The sequence below is a fragment of the Spermophilus citellus genome (genome assembly GCF_964194105.1).
Source record: "Spermophilus citellus genome assembly, chromosome: 18".
Lineage (NCBI taxonomy): Eukaryota > Metazoa > Chordata > Mammalia > Rodentia > Sciuridae > Spermophilus > Spermophilus citellus.
Window position 1 is genome coordinate 43,840,226 of NC_138200.1, and position 22,736 is coordinate 43,862,961.

Here is a 22,736-nt window from a genome sequence, read left to right on the forward strand (position 1 = left end):
AAACCATCAGGCCAGAGGACAAAGGTGCCCTGCAGCATCACATGGCACATGCACACCGTAGCCACCCTCCCATCGTAGAATACGGGAACGGCAAGCCGGTTGCCCCTGTCCACAAGCTCCTCGGTGGCTGGTGCGCCCTGGGAAACTGTGTTGGGAAGTGTTTTGTGGCCTCGTTCCCAGTGGGCCATGGGGGGTGAGGGGTAGATGGCCGGTGTGCTCGCCTGCCCTCCTGGGCTTGGGAAGCTGAAAGGACCCTTCCTGCAGGTCTCGTTCCCATCTGTACCTGTGCACAGGCTACAGCAGGTGCGCAGGACACTGGCTCAGGAAGACAGGGGACGTGGCCCCTGAACCTCGTCTTAGGAGAGCCATTCCTTAGCAAAACAGTGGCAGGGAGACTCCTTTCTAGGAGCCTGTATGCTCTGAATGACAAAGAAGGAGAATGTCACCCGGAGGAAGCCAGCTCACCTGTTTCCCACGCCGTCGTACACCCAGTGGGTGGACCCGATTCCCTGATAGGCCGACGCCCAGTAGTAGAGGCAGGAGTTCAGGTGCAGGCTGTAGAGCAGGTAGGCTGTGGTCCTGATGACCCTGCCCAGGCGGGACACCACCCAGGGTGAGAGAGAGCGTGACCCCAGGTGACAGCGTGCTGGAGGCCTCTCGCCACCCCAGGGGCAACAAGGGGGCTCACCCTCTCCTCCCCCGAAGCCCACTTCACAATTCCTCCATTGGAACGTGTGGCCCAGCCATGGGTGGACGCCCTGCCAGTGGGAACAGCTGGGGGCCACACTGGCCCCATGGGGCACTCTTCCGAGGTGGTGGCAGTTAGGAATGGTGGCCCTTGATGGGAACCTTGTCAAGACTCAGGCTAGGACTGGTCCAGGCGGGAAGAGCTACCTGCTGATGAGTTCTGGGGGAGCAGAGGGGACAAAGGAGTCACATGGCTGTGGGCAGGGCCTGGAGGGGACAGGTGACTGCAGAGAGGTGACCATGAGGCTGAGAGGTCTGAAGAGGAGTGAGGAGCCTTGTTTCCCAGCGTGGCTGGTGACCTTGTGCCCCCCCCCCCCCCCCCCGTGCTGCTGAGCGGCTGCGTCCACCTGTGTGGACCCTCGTCCCAAGTCACAATGGGAGGAAATAGGACATTCCTGACTCTAAACATAAACATCCCTTCAGAGAGGAGGAGGTTGGGCCAGGAAGAGGCCAGGAAGAGGCCCCGCTTCCTGTGTGCTGAGGCCGGGAGGTCAGGGTGGGACAGGGGAGGCGAGTGGTGAGAATGCTCTGTCCTGTGGGGTGTGTGTGTGTGTGGAGTGTGCATGTGTGGGGTATGCATGTGTGGAGTGTGTGTGTGTGGTGTGTGTGTGTGTGCATGTGTGTGTGGGTGAGTGGTGTAGTGTGTGTGGGGGGAGTGCATGTGTGTGTGGTATGTGTGGTGTGTGTACACGTGTGCGCGCGCACATGCGTGTGTGTGATGTGTGTGCGTGTGGGGGTGTGTGGTGTGTGTGGTTTGTGGTGTGTGCACACATGTGTGTGCGTGCATGCGTGTGTGGTGTGTGTGTACGGTGGGGGGTGTGGTGTGTGTGGCATGTGTGTGTGTGGCATGCGTGTTTGTTGTGTGTCCACACGTGTGCATGTGTGTGTGTGTGCGCGCGCGCGTGTGCGCGCATGCAGCCCCACCTGTACACGTAGGCCTTGCTGAGGATGGCTTCCAGGCGGTTGTTGAACTCGAAGAAGGCCATGTACTGGGAGCAAGGAGCAGGCGTCAGGGGCAGCCACGCTGCAGGGGCCATGCTGCCCTCACCTCCCCGCTGCCCACGGCCCCAGGACTGAGCCCTTCTTCCCGGGGAAGGGGCTGGACAGTGAGCGTCCCAAACCAGAGGGCCCTCGCCCTGGGCCTGGTGGGGCCAGAAACCCCACTAGGAATCATGGCAGCCCTGGCCCCTTCCCGTGGGAATCACACGGGGTCCTGGTTTCACAGTGGCATGGAGTTAATTAACGGGGACTCCCAGACCTTCTGACCCCACCGTGAAACTTTCAGGGGTTCACGCATCCCAGGTTAGGGACTCTTTTAAATGTTGACTTTTAAAGGAAATAATCTTATTTTTTTAAAAATCATTCCTAACACTTCTTCCTTAGTTCCTTCAAAGGCTTATTTATAGTAATAAAAGTATAACAATAACTACTTTTTTTTGAAGGGGGTTCCTGTGGATTGAGCCCAGGGGCACTCCACCACTGAGCTACATCCCTAGCCCTTTTTATGTTTTGAGACAGCGTCTCACGAAGGTGCCAGGCTGGCCTCAAATTCCAATCCTCCTGTCTCAGCCTCCACGTCATTGGGATTACAGATGTGCACCACTACTCCTTTATGGAGCTCCTGTTATATGATCAGTACCTTATATAACTCCCTCCCTCCCTCCCTCTCTTCCTCCTTCCTTCCTTTCTTGGTGCTAGGGACGGAGCCCAGCGCCTGACACACGCTAGGCAAGCACTCTAACACTAAGCCACACCCGCAGCCTTATAATTCTCCTTTGACAGAAAGTTGTCACTCAGTGAAGTCCAATAATGTGACCAAAGCCCGTGCTGGGAGGTGAGAGTCAAAATTTCTTTTTCTGCTTGTTTTTTTTTTTTTTTTTTTTAGTTGTAGATGGACACAATACCTTTATTATACTTATTTATCTTTTCATGTGGTGCTGAGGATCCAACCCAGGGCCTCACGCGAGCTGGGCAAGTGCTCTACCACTGAGCCCCAGCCCCAGCCCCAGCCCCAGCCAACATTTGAACTCAGATCAGACTCCGGCTCCTTCTGTTGGGCTACATCCATCTGGATCTTTGAACACATGCAGTTTTTGGATATTTGAAAATCGTATCTATGAAGAATTCCTAAAGGGTAGGCCAGCCAGCACGCAGGGGCCCATTCCCATTTCTATCCAGAGTTTGAATTGGATAGAGAAGAGCTATGGGCTTGGAGCCCTCTCCTCAGGTTCAAACAGATGCCCCCTCCGAGTCATGCTAAATGTTAGGCCTGGGAGTCACGCATGCTCACAGGGCTACCTCACTTCCACATCTGGGGTAGTCTTGGCCTGTGGACCCAACCTTCCTCATGCCAATGACTAGCTCTAAAGCAACCTCTGAGCCCCGGGGAGGCTGGTACGAGTCAGATAAGAATGGTGCCAAGTACAGTTTCCCTCTTCCCCTGGGCAGCCAGGAAGCTCAGAGGCAGCTCCTGGGTTCGGTTTCACCCGGGCTCTTGCATTCTTCCTAGTGTTCTCTGCCCTTTTTCTCTGGGTTATTGATGTTATCGCATTTCCCTTTTGTGTAAATCCCCCCTAAAAAAGGCACCAGGCATCATGTAGGGAGAGAGAGGAATTTAAGTGGTTGGCTGGAAAAATTCATTTGGGGATCCCAAGAGCCCTGAGTGGCTGTCTACCCTAGCCACATTAAAGGAGTTGCCAGGTCTGCAGTATCAGGAAGACCCTCCCTGGGACCCTGCCTCTACCCAGTGAGTGGCAGGATGAACAACTGGACTGACATTGAGCACCAACCAATGACAAAACGGGTGGTGGGCGGGGCCTTCACATCCATCCTGGCACTTCCTCTCCTGTGACCTTGGGCACATCACCCAGCAGCTCCAAGTGCCAGTCTCCCTGTCTTTTGGGTAGAGCCCATCATAAAGTGGAACCCCACTCTGGACCATCTCTTTAATGGTCAGAGGGGACAGACTGCCTATTCCAGCCCGGGCTCTGCTCTGTGCTATGTGCCCTTGGGCAGGTTCCTTAGGCTCTCTGAGGCTGTCAGCACAGCACCCACATCCAGGGTTGAGGAACCAGGGCCTGGTAAGCCCCTGGATCAATACTTAGCAGCAGTGCCAGCTGGTCACTTTCCATTAAGACATGGGAGGAGTAGATGCCTGTCCCCTGGGCCACCTGTGAGGACACCTCCCCCTTCCCAGGCTCTTGGGGAAAACTTAGGGGGACATTAAGGTGGCAGTGTCTCAGTGCAGAACACAGAGGCGCTAATTAGGCACAGGGGAAGGGCGGCTGCGGGTCTTACCTTTAAGCAGCGGGGCAAGCGGAGGAGGGGGTTCATGCCCAACTTCAAATAGAGCAAATCCAAGGGCAGGAGGCACAGCAGGTCCATCTGCAATCCCAATGGCCCCCACGGTGCACGGTGAAGGGGGGGCAGGGGAGCCAGGGGAAAGGGCAGGGCCTCTACCATGGAAAGGTGAGGTCAGAACCCCAGGAGGGCCTCAGATGGGGGTAGGAGATATCCCACCAACCGTCCCTGGGCTTCGGCCTCAGTGGAAGCACCAGGCGGCGGCTCCCTTACCATGACCATGGCCCCGTGGCTACTGGGAACCAGTGGTAGGGGCTGGCCCCTTGCAAGGTGGCCTCTGAGCGCCACCCAGACTGAGTGGCCTGGAGGACACTCCATGGGAGATCGTGGCAGCCACGTCCTATGTGTCCCCAGAGCACCGGGCCTGGTGAGGCCCCGCGGGCTCATGGCTGGCAACCTGCACGCACCTTAAATCGGCGGGACTTCAGGTAGTTGTTTCGCATCTCCTTTTTGTCCACCTGAAAGAAAATGGGACAATGACGTGAAGTGGGTGAGAGCTCGGGCCCTGACCTGCGGAGGCAAAGGGGGTTCCTCCAGAGCCCCTCCTCCCAGAGCAGCCCCCTGAAATAGGCAGTCAAGGAGCTTTCCCTCTGCACGCTGCTCTTCCCCCACCACCAGCGGCTTTTACTGAGTGGGAGGGGCTGGCCTGGGAATCCTCTTCCCCTTAATTTGTTTTAAAGGCAAAACTTCAACGTGTTCACATGCAGGGGAGCAGGGGCTGCTGGTGGGAGTTGTTTCTCTGCTGTTCTGGGTGGAACCCAGGGCCCACGGCATGCCGGGAAGGCGCTCCCACTCCACTGCACCCTGTCCCTCCCTCCTTGGGGAATTTTAGGAAGTGACTTGAGTGGGGAGATAGGGGGCTATGTCACCTGCTTTGGGGATGGGTACTGGGATTGCACCAGGATTGCTTTGCCCCTGAGCTAATCCCCACTCCTTTTTCCTTTTTTTTTTTTTTGGTGCTGGGGACTGAACCCAGGGATGTTCTACCACTGAGCTGCTTCCCGGGCCCTTTACTATTTTTTTGCACGTTCTTTATTGGTGCATCATACTTGTGCATAGTGGTGAGGTTGCTGTCACATAGTCATACATGCTCACAATGTAACAATCTCATTTGGCCAATACCACTCCCCAGCCCATCCCCCTCCCTCTCCGCACCCCCCCCCATTCCTTTTCTGTATTCTACTGAGTTCCTGCTGATTTTCATGAGATACCCCCACCCTTCCTCTCCTTTTCCCTCTCTAGCTTCCACGTTTGAGAGAAGACATGCGACCTTTGACCTTCTGAGTTTGGCTGATTTCGCTCCACGTGATGGGCTCTAGTTCCATGCATTTTCCTGCAACTGATATAATTTAAATTTTCTTTATAGCTGAATAAAACTCCCTGTGTATATACACCACATTTTCTTTATCCACTCATCTGTTGATGGGCACCTAGGCTGGTTCCATTTCGGCTGCGGTGAACCGTGTGCTGTAACACGGGCATGCATGTGTCACTCTAGTAAGATGACTTTAATTCTTTGGGATAAAAACCAAAAAGTGGTATAGCCAGGTCATATGGGGAACCTCCCTACTGATTTCCATAGCTGTACTGATTTACAGTCCCACCAACAGTCTAACAGTGTTCCTTTTTCTCCACATCATCTCCATATCCTATTCTTGATGGCTGCCATTCTGACCGGTGTGAGATGAAATCTCAGTATAGTTTTGGTTTGAATTTTCCTAACTGCTAATGAGGTTGAACATTTTGCTCATATACTTGTTGGACATGTGTATTTCTTCTTTTGACAAGTATCTGTTTAATTCATTTGCCCAGATGCTCAGCTAAATTGCTGAGGGGCCTCAAACTTAGGACCCTCCTGCCTCAGCCCTCTGAGTTTCTGAGTTTACAGATGTGCACCACCGAGTCCAGCTCTTTTTTTTATTTTTTAGGTTGAGACAGGGTCTTGCTAAGTTGCCGAGGCTGTCCCTGAACTTGCAATCCTCCTGCCTCAGCCTCCTGAGATGCTGGGCTTACAGGAGTGCACCACCAAGCCAGCTGTCACTTGCTTTTGGTAAGTCACATCAGGGCCTTGATTTTCTCAAGCAGGAGCTGGCCTAGACCAGGGTCTCAAATGGTCCAAGTGGCAGAGCATCAGCAAGCTCTCTGCAGGAACCCCAGGAACACCCCCACCCCATGCTGGTTTCCAGCAGTTATCAAGCTGAGCGCCCTGCATCCTCTCAATCAATCTGCACAGCAATGCCACAAGGTGGGAACTATTACCAACCCCAATTAACAGAAAAGGAAACTGAGGCTCAGGCCATTCAGCTAGGATTTGAACAGTGTGCCTGACCTAAAGGCCATTCCCTGGGCTACTGCTGCATCCTTAATTCCAGTGGGTGGTCCCGGAGCTACTTCGCCTATGAACAATATTGGATGTGTGTCCTCTGAACCTACCCAAGTGTGCAAAGTAAGCAACTGTGTTGTTGAACACACACAGGCAGCTGCACCTGAGCTTATCTTATTCACTTATTTCGTCATCTACCGCAGCCTCAGGGGTCAGTCCCCTGAAGGCTCTGACTGGAGGACTCAGCCCCCATCCCCCTCTCCCCTGGCCTGTGACTCACGATGATGTCACCCCCTCGGACGAACTGCAGGCGGATCTGGAACACGACGATGTCCAGGAGGTAGATGAGGTCGCACAGGTAGTCCATCAGCAGCCAGAGGTGGACGTTGCCCGGCGTCTGGTAGGGGAAGGCCCAGCGCACGGGGATTAGCCAGCAGTTCCAGTTCCAGGCCAGCACCACGAAGAACAGCCACAGGATGTACATCAGGTCTGCGGGGAGGGAGGATGGGCAGCTAGACCCAGCTGGACCCGGGAGCCTCCTCTGTGGGGTCAGGTGGGCTTCCAGCTTCCCAGGGGCCTGCACCTGGTGCTCCTGTCACTGTGCATGGGTAAAACTTTCTGTGCTTTAAGGACAGATCACCCCCAGGCCCTAATGAAGGGGCACTGAGGAGGGGTCACAGGGACATTATTAGATAGTAGACACCTAACTAGAAAAGCATTTGGCTTTCATTCTTTTTGAAAAATTTTCTAACTGGGCTGGGGATGTGGCTCAAGCGGTAGCGCGCTCGCCTGGCATGCGTGCGGCCCGGGTTCGATCCTCAGCACCACATACAAACAAAGATGTTGTGTCCGCCGAGAACTAAAAAATGAATATTGAAAGATTCTCTCTCTCTCTCTCTCTCTCTCTCTCCTCTCTCACTCTCTCTTTAAAAAAAAAAAAAAATATTTAAAAAAAAAAAAAATTTTCTAACTGGTAATTCCTGCCTTAGTAAGTCATGCACGGAGGTTGGACGGATGGAGGGACAGACAGGGGGGTGGATGGATAGATGGACAGTGTAGGTCTCCTAGTCATCTTAGAAGCCCAGGGGACACCAGGATTGGAGTCTTGCCCCCTGAAAGATTTCCTTTGTGACCTTGAGAAAGTCACTCTCTGGCACTTGTCCTGCTCGTCTCAAAGTCACAGGAGAATGTCAGATAAGAGGGGCGGGGAAGGCCTTTGTAAACTGCAAAGTGCTGTGCACATAGGCAGTGGCATCGCTCCTGAGGATTATAGAATGCGCTTAAAGGGATGAGAGAGGAGTTCCTCTTCAATGTGGAAGAACCTTCCCCGTCTTGGTGCAGCCCGAGCAGAAAGACTTGGCCAAAAGCCAGGAGTCTGGGTCTGTGCTAACTCACTGTGTCTTTAGGCTGGATGGTTTCTCTGTGCCTGGGTTTCTCCACCTCTAAAATGGGTGTGACCTTGCGTTCCTATTCCAGCGACTTTTGTTGTTGTTTAAGAACTAGGTGAGGAAGTGTGGAATCATTTGGAAAATGGGTCACAAACCTGGGACGATGTGGCCTCCCACCTGCCTCTCACCTCACCCGCCCTCTCCCACTGCACGGTGGCAACTCACTGGTCAGCGGATCGATGCTCTGGGGGAACTTGTACTTCTTCCAGGGGCGCCGTTTGAACTTGCAGCAGAGCATGTCACAATAGTGCTCCTCCTCCACCTGCTCCACTTCCGGGGGCTTCGAGGCTGGGGCGGGCTCTGGGGCTTTCTTGGATGGGGCTGAGGGATGACATGGGTGACCACCTGTCCAGCCCTGAGAAGGGTCCCAACCGCAGACCCTGGAACCAGAACTAAGGGGTCCACCCCACAGCCTGCTGCAAGCTCTGTGTGTGGAATCCAGGGGGCTCCCCAGAAGCGCCCCTGGGCTCCCTCTGCAGCAGCAGCCAGGCTGACCCCCGAGACTCTTATTAACTATAGCACGGAACTGCTTCTCAGGAGCTGCCCCAGTGAGGTCCTCCTGGACACGTTGACCATTTCAGCTCAGCCTTGTGCGCCTGTGTTTGGACCCCTGGCTGCACTCTGATGGGCGAGGGGTTGTACCCAGGGCTCTCACTGTCGGGTCTGAGTACGAAAGGGCCCAAAGAAATCAGGAGATGTTTCTCAGGCTTCTCAGAGCAGGACTCCTGGCCCTTCTGTCCCTGCCAGGGACACTGAGTGGGACCTGGCCTCCTGCCTGGCAGCTACCTGCTGCTCTGGGTGATGAGGGCCTGTTGCTCACAGGATCAATGTGGCCGTGTTTCTAACTTTAGGACTATGAAGTCAGGGTCTGATGAATCCATGGTGGGCACCGGAGTTCCAAAGCCCTTCTCTGGAAAGAGCTAGAAAACCTTCCTGACAAGAAAGCATGGTTCTTATTTCCCCCTAAATCCTTGAAAGAAAGGAAAATGTTCAGGTGGCCCCATAAGAACTTTCGAGGCTCTGATGAATCTGAACAATAAGACCATCTGGGACACTATCTGACTGTGGCACGAGACACAGCCCCACACAGGCCCCCACCTGCCAGCGGGAAGGGGGCAGAGGGTCCGCAGTTGCCCTCGTGAGCAAGGTTGTTGCTCATAACCTTGAACTTTGTCCCCTCCCAGATAGAGAACCCATATTCACAGGGCCCCGAGTCCACAGCACAGGGATCTGGGCTTCTCCTGTGCACTCCAGACTTGCCCTGGGCCACCCTCACCTTGGTTGGCATGGACTTTGGGGACCCCATCCTTCTCTGACCAGGTGAACCACCTGCAGCCCCCACTCACAGGGCTTGGGGCTCTCCTCGTCGGAGGTGACATCCGGGTCAATGAGCTTCTCCTTCACCTTCTCCGTCCGCTCCTTGAAGAGCTTCACCAGCTCCTGCAGCCGGTCGTTGATGATGGCGCTGTTCTGGCTGGCGGTGGAGGCCGCCCGGTCCTGGCCACTGTGGGAACGGAACACAGGCTGAGCAGGAAAGGACCCCAGTGTCCAGCCAGAGCTGGTCAGCGTCCGGGGCTCACCTTCCGTCAGAGCCAGGAGGAGGCACATCCTGCCCCCGCTTCTCCAACACTAGACATTCGACCCTGTCCACTTTCCCCCAGGAGGAAATGCAGCAGGAATCATGTGCAGGTGCGCTGGCCCCAGGGACACTGACACCCACCAGGGTCAGAGAATGTACCCTGTTGCCTCTGATCCAGGCGCAGTTCCTAAAATAAACTTTCATTCCATTTGTAATTTGGGGAGAAACTCTTGGAACTCATCCCAGAGTTCAGCAGAATCAGGGATTTAGACCCAGCTCAAGGTTCCCATGAGATTTGTGCCTGTGGTAGAACAGAGAGGGGAGCGGGGGCTATGTTTGGGGACCTAGGACATAAGTGGAAAAGGCACTGGAGACATGTGTTAGCCCTCTTTAACTTACAGGACTTAGAGTTCATGCACTGACAGTGAAAGAGAGTGGTAGAGAGAGAGGACGAAGGCTGCCCACTTTCCAACAGCGTGGGGCATCTGCCCTGCGTGAGCTGGCACAGGTCACATGAGCGGGCTCCCCTCTGAGTGTCCACACTATGATCAGCTTGCTGAGCGGACTGTACCAGTAGGATTTGCAGATGTGATATGTGTCAAGGTACAGAAACTCAAGTCAACTGCTTCTCTTGGGCTGAACCAAGGAATGGGCCTGATGAGAGGTGGCATGCAGGTACGGCAGACACGGGAGCTGATTCCTGGCATCTGCTCTCCCCCGTGGTGAGAAGTGGCTGGAATAGAGCCACCCAGCCTGGGACTTCACTTTGAGGTATGTGTGGGAAGCTGTCACCATTGGAACATGAGTAGATATGTGACATGCGACTCCAGAGCTCCTTGCTGAAGAAAGGCCTACAGTTGTCCCTTTCTGATGATGACCAGTGGGATCTTGGAAGCCACATGGAAAAAGTGGCAGAGCCACTGTAACCTGGGTACCTAAATGATTCTGTGGAGCAGAGCCTTCCACTGACCAGAAACATGCAACTTGTGCCATAACTATGACATATGAGATATCTTCTTGTCCCTTCAGTCACTGAACTTTTAGGGTATATTTGTTATAGCGACTTAGCCTAACTAATACATGGGTATCTATGTTGACCTCCTTATGAGATTTCAAAGATAATTTTTGCATGTTTGTGCAGTGCTGGGAATTGAACCCAGGCCTTTTTGCATGCTAGCCACATGCTCTACCACTGAGCTACATCCCCAGCCCCTATTTTTATTTTGAAAGACAGGGTCTTGCTAAGTCACTGAGGCTGGTCTCAAACTTGCAGTCTCCTGCCCCAGCCTCCCAAGTAGCCACCGTGCCCAGCTAAGGGTAATTTTTATTATCATACCTGACTTATGCCATATTATCTGAGGCTCGGTCCTAATCCTAACCTACCCTACTGTATTAAATGTGTGCTAAAAAGGGCAACTGGTCTAGGGATGAGGTTAAGGGTTTTTCCTGCTTCTTCATCTTTGATGAATTTCCTGTTACTCTGTTAAGCACAAACTGCATAAAATTATGAATATAGAAACAAAAAAAGACCAGAAGGAGGAAGGCAAGCCTGGCATCTCCTGTCTCAAGAGGCTCATGGCTGGAGAGCATGGCAGGGACTGGGGCCAAATGCCCATGGCTGGGGTACCCAACATGCACCAGGTCCCTCAAATCCTTCAGAAACACCCCCCATTGACCCAGCCTTGGGATAATTAGATGCCAGAGACCCCAGCCCAAGGCCGTCACTACCGTTTCTAACCCTGTTTTGCATACAAGGGGCAGCAGAATCGCCAGGGAGCGGGTGCAGCCTCCCCAGGGCTGTGGTCTGAGGCTCTGATCCAGTAGAACTGGATGGGCCCGGGGGTCTGTAATTTTTGACAAGCTTCCCAAGATGGGACCCACTGGAGATCCGGTGTCCCCCTGTTCCTGCCGACCCTTTTGGGGTCAGTCACCACCCCCTGTCTCTGAGCACTGCTGGCTGTTCCCAGAGCTGGACCCAGAGTTGCAGTCTATCCTGCGGAGTTGGCAGAACTCCTGGGCCAGCCAGGAGCAGAAGGAGACCAGCCGACAGACTGCTCGGAAGCCCCTGGAAGAAATACAGTCCCCCGGAGTAGCCGTCCTCTAAAAACACGCACACACCCCCACCTCCTCATCGGCCCACCCCACCCAGCCCCCCAGCACCATGAGACCCGAGGGGTGGCCCCACTCACTCGGCTTCCTGTGGGGTGGTGGGGTCTGACCAGGCCACCACTGGGGACTCGGCTGGTGACAGCGCCTTGAGTTCTTCGGCCTCATCATCATCATGAGAGGGCAGTTTCTTCCTGAAAGGATACAGATACACAAGGTGCCTTTAGGAGGGCAGAGAAATGACTTTGACCCTGAGGACCACCCGGAGCCAGTTCCTAGGTAGAGGATGGGTCGGGGTGCTTCTGCCAAAGGATCCTCATTTTGCTGGAGGGAGGCACAAAAGAAAAGAGAGGGACACTGCCCGTCTGGGACCTCCCCCTGTCTTCCCACCTGCTCACTCACTTGGTATCGGGCAAACTTGAATTTGCACCCAGCCCTGCCTCAGGCCAGGGCGTGACCTTGGCAAATGACTTAAACTCTGAGCTCTTTCCATTTCCCCTTTCTGTAAAATAGGGCTAAATCTCCCCGACTACATGGGGTACTTGACACTCAGCCAGGTCTCAACTGGGACGTCCTTCCCCTCCTGTCTCCAGTTCGAAGTCTCCCCTTCTCTGTGCCCACCCTTTCAAGGTGTGACCTTGGGCAAATCCCATCCCCTCCTGGACTATAGGTTCCCTATCTGAATAAATGAAGACTAAATTATCCAGGGATCCCCTGTCATTCAGAAAATTAAACTCTGCCATAGAATGCTGCATTTGGGGGCTTTTTGCATCTTGGCTGATGGCATCTAAGCCTGAAAACCACCTGGATCTCAGGGACGAGAAGGTTCCTGCCCAGCCTGCCCCTGGCCTGGGGTCCCCAGGTTGGAGCCTGGGTGATCTGACGTGGTAGGAGAGGTGCCTTTGATACTATTTGACGTTGGCATTTTAGGGGTGAATTCCCTGGATTTTCCCACCCTTTGTCTCAACAGCGAGAATGATTTGGTTGGCTGGGTTACCCCAAAACCTGGGAAGAGAAGAAAAGCGATGAAGAGAGAGAAATTTCTTAACATCAGCAAGGAAGCCATCCCCGGAATTAGAGAAAAAGTCCTGCTCAGCATAAAGTAGAATAAGTTGAAGACGAAGCATAAAGATCATTCTGGAGGACCTGCCCAGGCCAGTGTCCGCCACTAGGAAAGGCTTTTTATGGGTTAACGACTTAGGTGCTGGTGGAGAAGAAGGGTCGCTTCTTAAGGACTTGTATTATCCTATGAAACACAGAAGACAGTGTCAGCACATGGAGACGGTGACAGTGTGTGAAACCAAGCATCTAGGGACATGGATAAGAGCATCAGCACAGCAAGCCTGTGTTGTCCATCAAGACGAGTGTCAGAACAAAGATGAGCACTCAGCCCTTGACCTCAAGTGTGCTGGGCCAAAAATGGGTACAGCGTGGCCACACATGCAGCTGGGCCCACCCCACCGTGAAGGTGTGAGCAGCCTGCTGAACTCGGTTGTAGCAGCAACTTACCGAACACAGACTATGGCCCTTAGCTGTGACACCGTAGAAGCAAAATGGTATGACCAAGTTCTAGAAAAGAAGCCCTTGGACCTGGACTTCCGAGGAACGCCCTTGATGACCCTCTAGCAGGGGGCTCAGTTCTGTGGGGCTCAATCAGAAATGGAATCCACCAGGGGAACTCACCAGATGAGGACCTGCAGCTAGTACCCTGCCACCTGAGGGAAGCTGGAATCTCTGGTCCGGTCCCCACTATCCTCTCTCCAGCCTCCTTCTGGCTCTGCCCTGGGTCAGCCAAGGTTCCCACTCCCCACCAAGGGCCAGTCACAGGCTGGGCAGGACACTAGGGGCAGGACCGAGGCCCTCACCTACAGATGCGACATCATGTGGCACTCAAATGGTGTCTTGCACTCCTGCTTTCACAATAGCCAAGAGGTGGAAATAAGCTAAATGTCCACCGTGGGTGAACAGAGCGTAGTACACACACACACACACACACACACACACACACACACACACACACACGGCAGGTCAGATTCAGTCTTGAGAGGGAGTCTATCGTGTGCTGCGATACACGATATCTTTATTTATTGATTTTTATGTGGTGCTGAGGATGGAACCTGATGCCTCACACGTACGAGGCAAGTGCTCTCGGGCTGAGCCACCGCCCCAGCCCACGCGTGCTACAGTACAGTCACCACAAGACACGGCTCCAGGCCCAGAGCACAGAACAGCTGCAGAAGAACAAATACTGCCAACTCCACTGACCCCAGGTGCCTCCTGAGTTCACAGACAGGAGGCTGACGCTTCCCAGCTGGGCTGGGGGAGGAACGAGCAAGTGTCGTTCAATGTACAGAGTTCCGGTTGTGTGAGATGGAAAATTCTAGAGAGCCGCTGTATCGCAATGTGCGTACAGTGAACGGTATTACACATTTAAACTTTTGTTGAAGAGGGGGAGAAAAGGACTGGTAGTTTATAATCATTTGTAAGTCCAACTGAACCACATCCTTTCAAAAGATAAAATAAAAAGGAAGTGTAAATGAGTCTGTGACATCCATCACATGTTGTGATTATTTACTAGACGACTGCCCTCCTCTCCTGCCTGAGGGCATCTGGGGCAGGGCCTCCCGGGAGAGCCCCTATAAAAAGCCCTGAGCCACTACTATCCCCCCTCCCCTCCTTCCATTTCCAAGCAATTTCCCTTCTCTCTCCCTGTCCCTCCCACCTCTCATCCCTGTTTAATGTTAGTCATCTTCTCATGCTCTTCTTCCCTACTCTGTTCTTAGTTACTCTCCTTATATCAAAGAAGACATTTGGCATTTGTTTTTTAGGGATTGGCTAGCTTCACTTAGCATAATCTGCTCTAATGCCATCCATTTCCCTCCAAATTCTATAATTTTGTCATTTTTTAATGCAGAGTAATACTCCATTGTGTATAAATGCCAAATACAACAGACATGAGTATGTCAATATGTAAATCAGTGGAAGTGTAACTGATGTGATTCTGCAATCTGTATATGGGGTAAAAATGGGAGTTCATAACCCACTTGAATCAAAGTGTGAAATATGATATATCAAGAACTATGTAATGTTTTGAACAACCAATTAAAAAAAAAAAAGCCCTGAGCCAGGAATCAGGAGAACCGGGAGAGGGTGTCATGGTCCCAGCCCTGAGGCCAACTCAGCGTGACGTGTCCCCTGTCTGGCCTCCGTCTCCTCCTCTGCCACATGGACAGGGGACCGTGCTCAGAGGAGCCCAAGAGAAGCATAAAAGGTCACCTGAGGGCCCCGGGGGCCGAGCCGGGGACCGTGAGGGTGTCGGATTTGACGGGCGAAGGTGGCAGCTGCTCGGGCGGCGTCTCCTCCACGGTGAGGGGGCGGCTGTCCGCCTCGGTGTCTTCCACCTGCACCTCCGGGTGCTCCTTTGTGGCAGGCACTTGGGGAAAGGGAGAAAGGAAGGGAGTCAGGGAGAGAAGCCGGGGTGGCGGGGGGCCTGGCCACGTGCCTGAAGGAAGCAGCGGAGCCGTGTCTGGAGGGAGCCTGGCAGCCTCACCTGCCCCATGCAGGGGTGCGGGACGCCATGCCTGAGATGCACTGAGGGCCACAGCCAGGCCAGCCACCAACCAGGAGCCGCGAAAGAGGCCACATGCCATAGAAACCCTCCAAGACCTGACTGGCTCCCCTGAGCCCAGAGGGAGCATTCACGGGGGAGGGGGTGACAGTGTTTGGACAGGACCCTCAGGGAAAGTCCCAGGCCTGGCCTAGCACTTCTGGTCAGCCACTTCCCTTCTCTGAGCCTCAGTTTCTCTCTCAAGGTAGGGTGACAATGCCACTCAGGCCTATGGGAAAACCCAGGGGACACAGACCGTCTTTCTAGTGTGCGCCACCCCCTATCTGGGCACCTGCTCTGGCATTTCCTGTTTTCATACATGCCAGGAGCCACCAGAACCCAATCTCCAGACCACTGAGAAGTGTGTCACCAGGTCCTCCCTGGGGACACCAGATGTGCTCCTGCCTCTGGCTCCATCACCCACCTCAGGGACTGTGGGGACAGATCTGCCCAAGCCCAAGCTCAGAGGATGCCGGGGTCTGAGCAGTGCCCCTGCTCCCCTCGCCCCCTCCGCCAACACCTGGGGGGACCCACGGTAGCAGGTAGGCCCAGGCCTGGGCCCCAGCAAGGTAGGGGAGGGGAGACATTGAAATAATGGGATCTAAGACTTGGGGAGGTGGGTTTGGGAGCCAGGGCATCACCACCGAGCGTCACCCTGGCCCTGGGTGTGATAATGGCCATCGTGGGAAGGCTGCCACTTTGTGGAGTTGCTTATACTTAGTCTCATGGAGAGGACCTAAGGAGGCATCAAGATCTCTTGGCATTTTTTAAAGAATGAGTCCTAATCTCTCGGAGGAAGAGGATGAAGGTGAATGGAGACGTTGCCTAAAATGTAAAGGAGACACTTTACCAACCAACAGGAGATTCCCCAGCCTCCGGGCGGGAGGAGGACAGGAGGTGGAGGCCCTCACCCAACTGCTTGGTGGCCTGGAAGGGTGAGCTGGGGGAGGAGAGGGGACAGGGGACCGCCAATCACGAAACCTCTGGAACATGCTCAGGGACCTGGGAGGACAGCAGGCAGCCCACCAAATTCAGCGTCGATAGCGAGGGGGCTCCACAGAGCTGCAGGGGCTGATGCCCACCCTGCCTCGTCCTGGGTGGGACCCTGCATCCTTGATGCCCCTGGGGTTCTGGGGAGAAAACTCCCACGACTGAGGTTGCATTTCCTACCAGCTCAGTAGAGCAGGAGCTCAAAATAGCAAAGCATCGGTTTACATCATGTCCATATATAGACTAAGAATTATTAGAAATATAGGGCTGGGGCTGGGGCTCAGTGGTAGAGCACTTGCCTAGCGTGTGTGAGGCCCTGGGTTCGATCCTCATCACCACATCATAAAAAAAATAAATCAATCAAATAAAGGTATTGTGCCCATCTACAAATAAAAAAAATTTTTAAAGAAATATAAAGAAAAAATATTACATTACTAAATTGGTTAGAGAATAATATTTACTGTTAAGTACTTCCTATATGCCGGCCAATATTTCTTTGCCAAACTCTAAGTATTTTGTATATATCAACTTTTTTCATTGTTGCTTTGAGATGGGGTCTCAGTATGTTGGCCAGGCTGACCTTGAACTCCTGGGCTCAATCGATTCTCCTGCCTCAGCCTCCTGAGCAGCTGGGACTCCAGGCATCGGGCTACTACACCCAGCTCTGTGGACTCTCCAGCCCTTCCATCTGTGCTGTGAGGTAGTTGTTATCCTGGTCCCCACTTTGTGCATAAGAAACCAAGGCACAAAGAGCACGATTCAAACCCAGCTCGGAAGGCACCAGTGGCCTCACTGAAACCGTGTGTCTTGCTCTATCTTCTCATTTCCTTATCTGTCGCATCTAAAGTCAACACGTGTCGTACCTTTGCCAGATCCACCCGCTGTCACTGGGGACATTTCCCAGTGGGGATTCCCAGGGACCCAGGAGGACAGAGGATGATTTCCAATGTACAGATCAGACAAAGGAGAACACAGAATGGGAACATGACTCCCGATCCATTCCCTCTAGATCCTGAATCCACAGAGGGGAAGTCAGGTTAGCGCTTCGGTGGCCTTCACTAATGCCCCTATGATACATCCGAGGCCCCTTTCAGCCAAGGACACAGCACGGCCCCCAGCCTGACGCCACCCCACCCGTAGCTCTCAGCACTGATTTGTTTTCCGGGTGTTTGGGGTTATTTCTCTTCATGGCAAGCTGTGCTGGTTTTCCATTTGAATAGTAACATAAAGTTTCAGTAAAATGAATTAAATTGAGAAGAGAATCCAGTTAAAGAAAATAAGACGCATATAAAAGGAGAGTTGGCCCAGAATAGGACAACAGGTACAGGGTGATCCAGGGGAGAGGGAGTCGGGGGACCCCTGAATTGGGAGAGTAAGGGTCTGCCCCAGGGCACGGACCCACTGTGGGGGTGATCAGCGTGCCACCTCACCCCAACTCTGAGCCCATCGAGAGCCAGGAAGAGGAGAGAGGAGTCAGTGTCCTCGTGAGGGGCTCAGTGAGACCCACCACCTGGCCTGATCTCAGAGGCAGCTTTGCACGGTGTCAACCCAAAATAGCAAACGTCAAAAGGAGAGGTCTGGCTTCAGCTAAGGCAGAAAGTGACAGGGATCAGCCCAGAGGTGCCAGTATGTCCCTGAGTACTTTCATCAGCCAGTGAGCAGCTGTAGCCTAAAAGCCACTATGAGAACCTTGTGACAATTAAAGGGATCCAGACAGGCCTCCCTCTGCACTGGCCCCTCAGGATGGCCTCCTCCTGGCCGGCTGGCCTGCACCTGGCAGCTCCTTCTTTCCTGAAGTGGAATTTGCTGAGCAGATATTAATAGTCCTCAGAAAGCCCAGCCAGCAAACTCGCACCATCAGTAGATTGTATCTGCAGAGGGCCTTACTTCACTCTCTTATTACTTTTCTTTTTTTAATGCCCTTACCCGCAAAACGACTAGCTCCTTGGCCCAAGCTTCATGGCCCAGAGATCCGAAAAAGTGCAGTGTTTAGACTAGAGTGCAAATGACTACCTCTCTCTCTATTTTTTAAAAACCCGATTGTCTGCAGAAAGCAACATGTAACCCAAAGAAATAATTGCTAAATGCAGAATTTAGAGAGGAAACCCTTTCACGTTGCCACCACAAAGCAGGGGGAAGGCCTGGTTCAGCAGAGGAAGAGAAAGTGGCTTTCCCTGAGCACAAGGCGAGGTCCCACACCCTGGCCACAGCGCCCTGCAGGTAGAGAGCCCAAGCCATGCACCCGCGGCACCGGCTGCACCCACCGCAGGCTGAAGCGCTCTGGGTGGCAAGCTCATGCTACCTAGGCGACGAATGGAGCTCCTGGTCTCCTTGGCGAAGCTGGAATTGGACAGGGCCGTTCTCCGGGTGACGAGGACAGGGATGCGGGTGATGGGCGGGCGGTAGCTAGGCACATTGGGGAGGTGCTCTGCCAGGTTTGGGGGTGCAAGCCTGGGGGCCCCCTGGCCAGGCGGCTGGTCCTGGACCAGGCGATTCAGCTCCATGTCCTGGCCTGGCTTGGCCATGGTGCTGCAGTCCGAAGGTCGCGGGCAGAGGTGTGACCCTGGGGACTGCAATCAGGAGCAGAACAGGGAGGCGGTCAGTGGGGCTCCTCTCTGAGCACCGACACGGAGCAGCATGGTGCCCATCTGCATTCGCAGCAGTTCTGTCCCCGGTCTGAAGCACCCCTCACTCTTATCCCTGAAGTTCAACATCGAAAGGGTCATCCAGGCATGTGGCCGGTCCACCCAGCAGCCCCAGCGCCTCCTGACTTTTCACGGTCTCCACCGACCACCTGCAGCAGCATGACCCATCTCTGACCAAGGAAAGTCAGAATCCCGCAAAGCAGGACTCACTGGCTCGGGCGCTAAGAACCAGAGTCCTGGATGGAAAAATATCCTCAGCCCAGAATCGCCCAGGCCAAAGAAACCCTGGAGGTAGATCAGTGTCACTTCCAACCAGGGGCAGTCCCCTTTCCTGGGGCCCAAACCGAGCTGCATAGCTGCATAGTGGAATCAGCCGGGGCCGTCGGCGTGTCTGATACCCAGGCCTGTCATCCCCAGGACCTGACTTAATGGTCAAGATGAGGCCTGGCACTGGGAGTTTTAAACTCTCCCCAGGATTCAAATGTGCAGTCAAGTCTGAGAACCAGGGCTCAAGGCCATTCCCCTTTCAAACGCTAACATGCAGAGCCATCGCCAGAGGACCTTGTTACACGGTCAATTTCTGACTTGGCTGGTCTGGGCGGTTCCTGGGGCTCTGCATTCCTCAGCAGCTCCCAGGTGACACACGACTGCTGGACCTGCATGCAAACTTTTGAGTATAAATGGACAAGAGGCCGTGCCTCAGCGCTTCTCGAGTGTGGCTCCAGCACGTGGAGCAGGGGCAGAACCAGCCCTGCTGTGCCAGTTGGTCCTGGACTCATTGGAGGCCCAGCATAGGGCCTGGACTTAGTGGGTCTCCCACAGATGAACATGAAAGTTCACAGAGAATGCTTTGTAAAGGCCAGCTGAGGGGCAAGCTGGGGACGCCCAGGTCAGGACCCCAGCCCAGTATCATCTCCATGGCTGGTGGCTGGGACACAAGCATCAACTGTCCTCTCCACTTGTGACTCTTCCCTTGGCACCAGCAGCGATGCCGGGCACCTTCGATCCATCACGTCCCCTGTTCTGCCCAACAGCCTTGGTGGTGGGAACTATGATTGCTCCATTTTTCTGGATTTAGGAGCCAGGACTCTGAGAGGTCGCAAAACTGGCTTTGGGTCACGCAGCCAGGAAGGGGGAGAGGCGTGAGGGGCAGGTTTGGGCCTTGACCTTGGAGCAGCCTCAGTGGTATCATCTGTCCAGTGATCTGTCTGCATCGCCGGGCGGCTGCAGTGCAGGTGGCTGGAGGAACGGGAGGCGTGTGGGCCGGGGCTCCACGTCTGTCTGTCTGTCTGTCTGTCTGTCTGTCTGGGTAAGATGGCCTGGCTGCTGCTCCGCCCCCTGGACTCTCAACCTACCATTCTTGAAGCTCTCAGGAGTGGGGGTGGGTGTAAAATACAAGCAAAGCACAGGTGCTGGCCCCGCCCTGCAAGCTCAGCAGTCGGGGCGAGCCCTGAGACCCAGGGTCTGGGAGCACCATTTGCAGGCTCCGTCCGGCCCCACGGTCCCTCACTTACATTATGCGGTGTCTGAGCTGAACCCTGGCTGGGTGGGACCCACAGCTACACTCCCCCGAGAGGCAGTGGCAGGGGCGGAGGGTGGGGGCTAGGGCTTCCGTAGCCCGGCCTGGAGTCCTGGGTCCTCCCTGCCACTGTCTTAGGACCTTTGAAAGACGTCATCTGGCCATGACAATGTGGCCCCAAAACTCGCGGGATGGGCTTTGCTGAGGGGGCACGGTGGGGCAACAACTTGGAAGGAGGTGGAGGGACAGGCGGAGAGACCCCCCCCCCCCAGCCTGAGAGGACACCGACACTCCACGCAGTCACCTCCACCACCACCTACCTGCTGAGCTGGCGGCCACCGCCTCCTCCTGCAGCCCCTGCAAAGATACAGTGAGGGCAGTGCTGGGACCACCCGCTCCCGGCCTCTGTCCGAACGGCCCGCTCAGGACATCTTTAGGGGTCCTCGTGGCCCCCCATTCTACTCTCGCCCTGCCCAGGCAGGCAGGCCCTGCTGGCCCGTCTCCTGGGGCATCCAGACAGGTGGCTAGAACCTGAGGAGTCCACAGTACACAGGAAGCCCCAGGCCCTGACTCAGGGACTTGTCATGTGTGCCGAGAGGAGCCACCCCCCCACACACACGCATCCTGTTCTTATGGGCACAAATCAACCAAAGCAGACCCCACTGGAAGCCCCACCCCGGACAGCACACCTTGCAGAGGGTACAAGCACTTTTGGATCCTCCTACAATCCCAAGGAGGCGTTTTACGCAGGTGGCCACGGAGGCCACATAGCAAGGTGAACCAGGTGGGAATTTGAGCCCAGCTCCACCCGACCCCACCCACGGCCAAGGTCCTTCCTGACACCTGAGTGGGGCCCTCCACTCTCTCCCCTCCACCCTGCCCAGGCCTCAGGGGTTCTCCGTACCTGGAATGAGGCCTTCGGGGGCTGCTTCCCACCTCCTCTGCTCGGATCCACACTGGACTGCACCAGCCAGGAGCTATCCAGCCGGACACTGGGGCTGGGGGGGGGGTGTGCGGAGGATGGGGTTAGGAGCGCTCACCAGTTCCCAAGCCCTGCTGGGGCCGAAGCTCTGGGCCAGGGGTTGGGGACAGAATGGTCAAGACCAGGCCTTGTCCTCATCAGATTCCCAGGGCAGTGTCCTGCTGACCATCACTCTGTTTGAGACCCAGGACAAGCCACACCTCTTCTGGGAAGGAGGGCTTCCTGGAGCAGGTGGCCTGCAAGCTGGGCTCAAGGATGAGGATTTTAAAACCAGGAACAGGAAGCCAGGACGGCATGTGGCAAGAGAAGCACAGAGGAGGGAGAGAGGAGATGTCCCTTGGGGTATGGGTGGAGGGAGGCACTGTGTGATGTTCAGAATGCATGCCCAGGATTGCCCTGTGAGTCTCCAGGCAATCTTAGTGTCCAGGCAGAGCAGGGAACATAAGAAAAGCAAGGACCAGAGAGTTGAGTTCACCCGGGCAAAATCACACAGCAAATTTTCACAAACCACATGAACCTCACCTCTAGGCCCTGGATGTTCCTATGCTGTGAGATCAGAGTCACACTGCCACTGTCAAAGCTCTCAGTGGTCACTGACCCAGGTAGCAGGCACACATGAGTGACAGGGTCAGAGAGCAGCATGGGGCAGGGAGGACCATGGCAAGTGAGAGACCCATATCCATCTGCAGATGGCGACCCCCCTCTACTGGGAATGGATCTTGCCGTTTTCAAGAGAAGCCTGAACTATACATTTTGAAGGTAGAATTTCCTGATATTTAGATGCCAATAATTAATTCAGATTAATTTGAATATTGATATGTAGATATTTTAAAAAGAACCTTTCTCCAGGCAAAATCAGGCCCTTAGAAGTCTAAGTATGACCTCTGGGTTACAGGCTGTCTTAGAACTGGGGGCTAATGTGACTTTTGTAGTTAGAATTAGTTGCGCTTCTGAATAGCCCTGTCCCAGCCCTTGGTTCCCTGTCCCCAAGAGGCTTATTTAAGATGCTCTGGGGTGTCCGCCACCCAGAAAACCTGGGTTCACCTTCCTCTACCCCTGGGGCCTCATCTCAGCCTTTTCAAGGGGGCTGAGGAGGTGGGGACAGGAGTATGGCCGAGTGGGTTTGAATCCAGCCACCTGGGAGCAGGAATCAGCCCAAGGTCACAGTGCCACAACAGCCCCTGTGGGCCACGGGCCAGGCCCTGTGCCAGGCACTCCACATACAGTGTCTCCCGACTTTTCGTGTAAACAATCCTGAGAGACCAGGGCTGTGGCTAAGACCATTCCAGCTCAGAAAGTTGAGGCTCAGAGAGGTTCGATGGCTGGTCCAGGGTCACACAGCCTGTAAGGGGGGTGGGGAGCCTGGAAAAGACACAGGTGTCTCTGCCCCCAAAGCCAGGTGCTTACCACTCAGTTCTGCTGCCCACCTC

General features: G+C 54.5%; 1 protein-coding gene across 3 annotated transcripts in view; it reads right to left on the reverse strand.

Annotated features, from left to right (window-relative positions):
• The window catches only part of CNGB1 (cyclic nucleotide gated channel subunit beta 1), a 56,948-nt gene that overhangs the window by 24,090 nt on the left and 10,122 nt on the right, over nucleotides 1-22,736 (reverse strand). For 2 of the 3 annotated variants that reach the window (XM_081273774.1, XM_081273773.1), the window contains exons 4-14: nucleotides 21,229-21,322; nucleotides 20,645-20,681; nucleotides 14,840-14,996; nucleotides 11,647-11,757; nucleotides 9,225-9,382; nucleotides 8,044-8,199; nucleotides 6,711-6,919; nucleotides 4,515-4,565; nucleotides 4,045-4,131; nucleotides 1,672-1,736; nucleotides 466-588 (exon numbers count right to left, since the gene is read on the reverse strand). In XM_081273774.1, the coding sequence (XP_081129900.1) occupies nucleotides 466-588; nucleotides 1,672-1,736; nucleotides 4,045-4,131; nucleotides 4,515-4,565; nucleotides 6,711-6,919; nucleotides 8,044-8,199; nucleotides 9,225-9,382; nucleotides 11,647-11,757; nucleotides 14,840-14,996; nucleotides 20,645-20,681; nucleotides 21,229-21,322 (1,248 nt within the window). The remainder of the gene's footprint in view (nucleotides 1-465; nucleotides 589-1,671; nucleotides 1,737-4,044; nucleotides 4,132-4,514; nucleotides 4,566-6,710; nucleotides 6,920-8,043; nucleotides 8,200-9,224; nucleotides 9,383-11,646; nucleotides 11,758-14,839; nucleotides 14,997-20,644; nucleotides 20,682-21,228; nucleotides 21,323-22,736) is intronic. The other variant, XM_081273775.1, reaches the window with a different exon arrangement.